General features: G+C 35.4%; 1 protein-coding gene and 1 long non-coding RNA gene across 9 annotated transcripts in view; one reads left to right on the forward strand and one right to left on the reverse strand.

Moving 5' to 3' along the window:
* Positions 1-8,183, forward strand: part of KCNT2 (potassium sodium-activated channel subfamily T member 2) — a 117,025-nt gene that overhangs the window by 97,247 nt on the left and 11,595 nt on the right. For 2 of the 6 annotated variants that reach the window (XM_015290383.4, XM_015290384.4), the window contains 5 exons: positions 612-713; positions 1,990-2,073; positions 3,529-3,657; positions 5,267-5,567; positions 8,014-8,098. In XM_015290383.4, the coding sequence (XP_015145869.2) occupies positions 612-713; positions 1,990-2,073; positions 3,529-3,657; positions 5,267-5,567; positions 8,014-8,098 (701 nt within the window). Of the gene's footprint in view, positions 1-611; positions 714-1,989; positions 2,074-3,528; positions 3,658-5,266; positions 5,568-8,013; positions 8,099-8,183 lie in introns of those variants that run through there. The other 4 variants (XM_025153026.3, XM_025153027.3, XM_040704788.2 and 1 more) reach the window with 3 other exon arrangements.
* The window catches only part of LOC101750820, a 571,434-nt gene that overhangs the window by 76,018 nt on the left and 487,233 nt on the right, over positions 1-8,183 (reverse strand). The gene's annotated exons all lie outside the window — the stretch shown is intronic.

An 8,183-nucleotide genomic window follows, 5' to 3' on the forward strand; every position in this document is an offset into this window, starting at 1 on the left:
GCTCTTTATGATGTCTCTGAGCTGAAAGCTTGATACATCATTGCCTCACCTTAAAACAGGAAAGATTACTTCCAATCTGTAGTTTTACTCACAAATAATGGAAGGAATAGGAAGCACATTGCTGTGATTTCTCTATGTATGAGTTGTGATAAGAAAAATGAATAACTATGTTGTTCTGCTTCTCTTCCCCAGAAGCATCAAGGCAAAAAATGTCTGCCCTAGTCTGTCTGATCTGTTTCCTCTGTTCATAATTCATATTGCTAGTAGACTTTCTGAACTTGAATGAGTCCACTGTCAACACCAAGAAATTTGGATCAGGAATAAAAAGAGCTTTGCTTTAAAGGCAGTTGAAATACCTCAATCTTTGTTGAGATTGTTTAAGGTAGAATGTCAAATTACATATGTTATGATTGAAACAACGTATGCATTTAACAAAAGCTTTCAACCTGAAAAACTTTAAGTATTGAACACATGCTACATATTTGTGGAAACTATATTCAAAGTAAAGTAATTTTTATACTTTTGGTCTCTTTCAAAGTAGCATCAAATTGGTATTATAATCCCTCCAAAAGCAGTAATTTTTTTTTTCATTATTTTTAATTTCCATACAGAAAGAACGGGAGAAGGGATCTAATTTAGCATTTATGTTTCGACTGCCCTTTGCTGCTGGCAGGGTTTTCAGCATCAGTATGTTGGACACACTGCTGTACCAGGTACTGTGAATAACCATGTGCCTTCATTTAACGTAGGCATGCCACATTACCACCCATTTTTTTGTACTTAGTTGTTGGATTACCCTATCTTCCTACATAAACCCATTAACATAGGTGCTATGTCAGGAGCAATCAAAGGTAAAAGGCCATGGAGCACATTCCATCTGACAGCACTACTTGCATTCACCAACCCAAAACTGACTGTCCTTGAATAAATTCTGTTTTAAATATTATAACACTGTGAAGCTCTCCACAGAAGCAATGGATAGTTTTGATACAAACCGTATAAAATACAGATTATAGAGACTGTTAACGCTGGAACAAAGCATTAAATACTCATTGCCCATTCCAACAAAACAGTGCCTCTAATCACAAAAAACAATAGAAATATTTGTATGAATAATTTATCAGCAACCTTCACTTGCTGATAGAAGATTTTATTACATCATCCTGTCTTGTCCTCTTACTCTTGTCAACTAGACCTCCAGATGAGCAGCCATCACACTTTAAAGCCAAACAGCTAGTTGTGTTCTAAGGAAGGACAGTCTGCTTTGAATGTTGCCATTCTACACCCAAAAGGTGGCAATGAACAGATCTCCCATAGTTAGTAGAGCACTCATGGCTTTCTGATTCCAGCAGTCCAATTGATAAGGAGATGAAACATTTGCCATTTTAGCTTATCTAGTGCCCATTCCTGGCCTCCTTAGCACGCATTCTTACATTTAGTTTAGTTAGTCCTCTCTAAATTCTATCATTCTACCAGAACGCTTTTGTTAAAGCAACAAGCCTGATCTGAGATAAGGCAGATTTTACCTTAATCATTAGCTGGACCAGCAAAGACAAATGACTCTAGTTTGAAATAAAATAATAGCAGCCTCACCTTAGTATTACTCACTACTTTATACTGCATCTCCACCTAATGTAGGACAGCATTTCATATGCACAGAAGATAATAATTAAAGTTTCACAACTAATAAATGCTAACAAGTTACTTCGATTGATAAGCATCTTAGTATTCAAGCTACCTCATCATGCCTTTGACTCCTCTACAGAAATACATATGCAGAAACAATTTTTATCTTTATTTTTTTTAATCAATAGAGTCAACATGCATAAATAACTATTTCTACAATGATAAAGATACTTAAGAGATATTGACTTTAAACACAGATGTACAGTTTCTGTGGAATAAACATATGGTGCATATGGCTATCTGCTCATCTATTCATTGAAGCTTTTTTCTGTCTTTCTGTATCTTCTGTTAAAAACCTCGCAGTCATTTGTGAAAGATTATATGATCTCTATCACAAGACTTCTTCTGGGACTTGATACAACACCAGGATCTGGGTTTCTTTGTTCAGTAAGTTTTAAAAAAGTATATTTACTATTATTACAAAGCAACAGAGAATGTTCCATATGGTCTGCAAAACACTGCTACTTTCTTAGTAGAAGTTTCGTTTGTTGAATACCAAGAAAGGCCATCTGTTTCCTTTTTCAGCGGGGGGAAAAAGAACAACAGGAAATTGGGTAGAAAATATGCATAATTTTAGTTATTTCAAAAAACAAACAAACAAAAAGCAAACAAAAAAACAACCACCAAACAATCCAATCCTCCCCACCCCAAAAAACACAATGCATACTCTGAAGCATAAAGAAGCATGGGAAATACAGAGAAACACAAGAAAAGTGCAAGTTTGTTTGTTGTTACTGTTTTAATAGATGTGTATGGCAGTTCAGTAACCAATTTCACTAACCAAACAAGGGCTTCTCCAAAAGTAATGTCTCCTATTTATTATTTTGCTCATGGTATCAGAGGCAGACATTGGTGGTAGCTAATAGCTGTGATTGTATTGAAAAATGGTGTTTTGTAGCTGAGAATTTGCTCTATCAAATAATGTTATTGTGCTCTTTGTACCTGTTTTAGTTTTAATGGAAATAAATAGAAGGTATTACTTTCAGAACAACCTACGTGTATCAAAAACAAGAAACTCTTCCTGTATAGTACATCCTGACTATTCCTAATGCTATTTTACAACTTTTTGCATCATAGGTAATGGAGGGCAAAATTGAATTTTACATACCCATCAACCACAGTAGCAAAGATACAAGTAGAAGTTGAGCCATTTGCCAGTTGCTTTCTAGTGAAGTATAAAGCATTATAGGTTGTTGCTCTCAAAAATGAAGTTATCTTTGCTCTAATTAATATTGCCTGAGGAAGTTTGTTTTTAAGAAAACCACTTCAGAATTTGTTGATCAATCATTAACTTAGTTTCAGTGAATGTCAGCCTGCTGTATCTCTGAAAAGAGGCTTGCATATCTTGAAATAAAGCTCATGTAAACCATTAGTTATTTGAAATTCATTTAAGAAATCATTCTTACACATTTATGTTTAGCATGTTGCCTTCATCCCTTCTCCCAAATACTCCGCCTGCAGCATAAAGTACAGTTATCTGGACGCATTCAAAATATGTGCTGGTTCTTCAGTCTATCACCAAGTTCTTAGTACCGCTAATACTTAGTTCATCCTTTTACATTTTACTTAGATATGTATGAAGTTTTTGAGTAACTTTAAAACTAAGACAGGTCATTCCATCAGAGTGAACCATTTGCACTGCAGTGTCTCCCAAACAGAGAACAAGGGAACAGTGTTTAGAAACTCTAGAAATTTCAGGTTTATTGTGGATGAAAGGTGCAATGCTGCAGTATGATCATTATCAGCTAGCACTTAGTTTCAAAAAAAATTTCAAGAGTAGTATAATGAACAAGAGGTAAGCCCTCATGAGTTTAAGTTTTCTTCCTATTATTATTTGTTCAGATGAAAATCACAGAAGAGGATTTATGGATTAGAACATATGCCAGACTATATCAGAAACTTTGTTCTTCTACAGGAGACATTCCAATTGGAGTCTACAGGACAGAATCCCAAAAGCTTACAACGTCCGAAGTATGTCAGTTTACTATACTCTCATGGGATTTGGTTACATCTTATTTAAAGAATACTGGGGATGTCATGTCAGAAAATGCACTTAATTCCAACCCACTGGAAGGTCACCATCTGCTGATGGATATACAGTCAGGTTAACACACGGCCAAGTCTATTTGCAGATTTTCATTCCTTTGCCCATCTACAAGGAAGTGGCTGACTGAAATAATAGCTCAAGTACAGGTAGGACAGGCTCTGATAGTTAGCTCCAGTCTGACTTTGCATGTAGTGACAACTCACAGCACTATCAATAAGCTGTATGTCCAGTGTGGGAAGCCTCTAAGATTATTTTCAACACTGATAAAGTCAACAGAATATTGCTTTCAGATTTTATTCTAATAGGAAAAAAAGAATTTTAGAAACATAGTAGCATTCCAGATAAATTTGCTTTGTTCACTAATCACTTTGAGCATATTACTAACTCTTTCTGTTCTTAAGAATTCTATTAAGTAAGCAATCACCATTTTCAAGTCATCTTTATTTTATGCTTTAAAAACAAACAAAAAAAAGGGACAAGAAAACCACAATAAACTGCCAATACTCAACACACCAAAAATCAGTCACAGAATCACAAGAATGACTTGGGGTGGCAAGGGCCCTTAAGGCTTACACAGTTCCAACCCCCTGCCATGAGCAGGGTTGCCACTAACTAGATGAGGCTGCCCAGGGCCCCAGCCAATCTGGACTTGTATATCTGCAGTGATGGTGCATCCACAACTTCTCTGGGCAGCCTGTGCCAGTGCCTCACCACCCTCTGAGTAAAGAATTTCATCATAAAATCTCATTTCAATCTCCCCCCTTTTAGTTTAAAACCATTCCCCCCTTGTCTTATCAATATTTTCCCCTGTAAGAAGTACTGGAAGGCCTTCAAGAGGTCTCCCAGAGCCTTTTGTTCTCCAAGCTAAAAAAAGGCTGAGATCGCTCATCAGCAATTGGGTAATAACTGAGTAATAAGACCTTACTGATACCAGGGATAGTTTACTATTTCAATGACTGTAAAAGACATGTTTTAGATATCACAATAACAACTCATTATCAGTGGCTTCAAAAAGATAGCTGAAAGTATTACCTAAATCTTATGCTGACGTTAAAACAACTTGAAAAAGGAGCTTTTGAAGTGTTTTCCCTTATATTTCTTATTTTCTTTTTGTATGTTACAACTACATATGTAGTCCATCTACTTGAGTTATTAGGTGACATGAAGAAAAAAGTTGAAGACCAGATTTTGATACTTTTAAACTTGCTTTTTTCTTAACTGTCCTGGTGAAAAAGCAGCATGACTGTACTTGTAGGTAGAAACTTCAGATCACCTCATTTTGAAAATGTGCCCTGAGTCACACTGGTAAGATGTGACTTCTGCCTTTCATCTTAAGAGAGCACTCAGAGCAGTGCAATAAATGTTGAATTACTTCCTAATGAATTCACAATATATATCTAAACAGTAGTTTAGATAGCTTCAAGTTATATAACTTGAATTTCTAAGAATAGGATTTTCAACTGCACTACTGAAAACATTTTACTCCACTTCCATTTTTTAATGCCCTTTCTCTCTTATTACTTTCTTTTCAAGTCTCAAATCTCTATCAGTGTAGAAGAATGGGAAGACACTAAAGACACCAGAGAACAGGTTAATTATCGTAGTAATCATCGTAACTCAACATCTAGCGATCAGTCCGACCATCCTTTGTTACGACGAAAAAGCATGCAGTGGGCTCGACGGCTGAGCCGAAGAGTACCGAGACACTCTGGCAAAACAGCTGAAAGGATAAGCCAGCAGCGAATGAACCTTTACAGGAGGTCAGAAAGACAGGAACTTGCTGAACTTGTGAAAAACAGAATGAAACATCTCGGCCTTTCTCCAGCAGGATATGGTATGCAATACTTTAATAAAAATAGTAGTATTAAGGTAAAAAGCCTCATTTTTATGGATGCCATAAACTAATTGGTTCCAGTATAAACGAAGACAGAATTGCTGTGAAGTCTGTTTTTAAGCCAAGGTGGGGACTTGTATGTATGAAGGAGGATAAATTTTAATGAGGTGTTTAAAATGAATGCAGAAGTGTCACATAGAAGTCATTTTATGAAGCATCTTTATAGGCTGCTTTTATAAACCAAGTCCTTTTCTAGGAGCATATAGACTTAAAAAAGCCCACAATATTGACAAGAATTCTGTAACACTCTTTTAAAATATGCACCACAGCTGCATGGGATGGCCCTCTACAGTCTTGGCTTTATAGTGATCTGTGTGGAAGTTCTCAGCACTGTGGGTACAGTTTTTACTAGGAAAACTAAGAATTTATAAATATAAACTTTTCCAACTGTAGAGGAGGTTCAATACGAAACTTAGTGCTTTCTTGTTTATAATAACCAACACTGAGGTTCCCATACTCAATTTCCACTCAAAACACAATAACCACCATTTTACAAATGCATTCTCATTTGCTGAAACAATTATATTTAAACTTGACCAATGTTTAAGATATCTATTAGCTGAAGGTAAACAGTATTTCCTATAAAAATGAATATTCTTCTTGGTTCATTTTAACAACACAAATTCTTAATGCAATATCAAGACATCCTGTAACACCACTGTCAACACCACTGTAAGTTGACAGCAGTTCTTACTGTTGCTATGTACACATCATCTTTGTTGTGAGAGGAGTCTGCTACAGAATATATGGCTATAGTTTTGTTCAATCTTACAATTACATATAGGCTTTTTATTCCATGCTCCAACTGGATAGTTATTACTCTTGCTTTATATGTGGATGCTGTATGACTCTCAGCAGAAGGAATCAGGGCCAAGTATTTTGCAGAAGTGACAAAAACCACACTGACATTTAGTCAGCTACAAGAAACTTTGTTAATTTGATTCACATTTATATTAGTTACAAGAGAACTTTGATTTTACACATTAAATCAGCTGCAAATCTGGACTATAACATTCCCACTTTTATCTTTCTTCCTCCCTCATACTAATAAATTCCATGAGCCCTTCACCCACCTTAAATCTAGATCACTCCCTCCTCATCCCATTAAGTATAAAGCATAGAACAGAAACTTCTTAATCTTTGTTCTTCCAAACTGGCAGAAATCAACCATGCCAGTGCACTCACTGCCGAACTTAAACATATTCCTCGATACTCTCTCTCTGCATAAGCGCAGGGGTCACTGAAATAGAATTACCACAGCTACTTATAAATCTTCATGTACAGGAATAATCCTAAAGCCAATTTTACATCTTCGGCTTTCTTTACACTGATAACATAACCTCTGAGACCTCCAATTCTAAACTCAATTGACTGTGAATTCACTTAATCTAATTGACAAGCATAAAAATTGTTTGGCCATGCAAGCCTTTAGCAGAGGCATGATGGTGCAAATATACTGGTGAATGTGTTTATATAACTTGTTAAAATACTTTGCATTGGTTTTACTTGACAGAATAAAACTGATCACTTCAGCTGTGTAACTGCACCTGGATTCAGAGTCTAATTATTCTTTAGACAGAAGTACTTATGATGGCGCAAAATATGCGATACAGGCACACAGAGGGAAGTTACATGTAGAAAACAGTCATTTTTAACCTACAGAATATATCTCAAAAACAGTTCAATTATCAAGATTTAGGAATTGTACTGAAACTAGAACTGGGCTGCTCTCTTCCACGTTATTTTAATTTTCACTTAAAAAGAAGAAATAAGTACAAAATGTTAATCCATTTTAGACCTATTAGTCTCGCTGTGACACCGTAGGAAAAGTGTTCAGAGAAAACTACACAAAATATAATGTTAGCGATAGCTACAAGTAAGCTGAAACTTAACTCAGCAAAACTTCCTAAAAAACAAAAAACAACCACAAAGAAATACCAGTTGTGTTTTCTGCATCTTTCACATTCCTACCCATTGGCACAGGTGATAAAAAGAAAATGCTTTATATCAACAAAATTTGGAAATGGATGAGAATTTCATACACATGCATTTCTCCTTGGTACTTCCCACTTGCAATATTATAAGCCACATAACAAATTGGCTGAAGTAAAATTGAATTGTATTAAGAATTGCTGTAACTTTAAAGAAGCACAAAAGAATATATTTCAGAACATTCAGAAAGAAAGCATGTTGGGAGAGCTGATAACTCAAAAGATAATACATCAGATAGTTCTAATTATTTGGTATTACCTTGGCACCTGATATATTTTATTTGACAACTCTGAGCCAAAAAAATTTCAAAATCTTTCAAATTACGTTGTTACAAATTATACCTTTGACGATATGTTTTTAAACCTAATTTGGTACATTTGTCTTTGTCCTCTAGATGAAATGAATGATCACCAGAACAACCTTTCTTACATCCTGATCAATCCTTCTCCAGATACAAGATTAGAGCTGAATGATATAGTGTAAGTTAAAGAAAAATAAAAATCACAAGTGCAAAATTGCTTTTATTATATTTCTGATGGAGCAGTGGGGACATATTCCCATGCA

This window comes from Gallus gallus, chromosome 8, assembly GCF_016699485.2.
Source record: "Gallus gallus isolate bGalGal1 chromosome 8, bGalGal1.mat.broiler.GRCg7b, whole genome shotgun sequence".
Taxonomy (NCBI): Eukaryota; Metazoa; Chordata; class Aves; order Galliformes; family Phasianidae; genus Gallus; species Gallus gallus.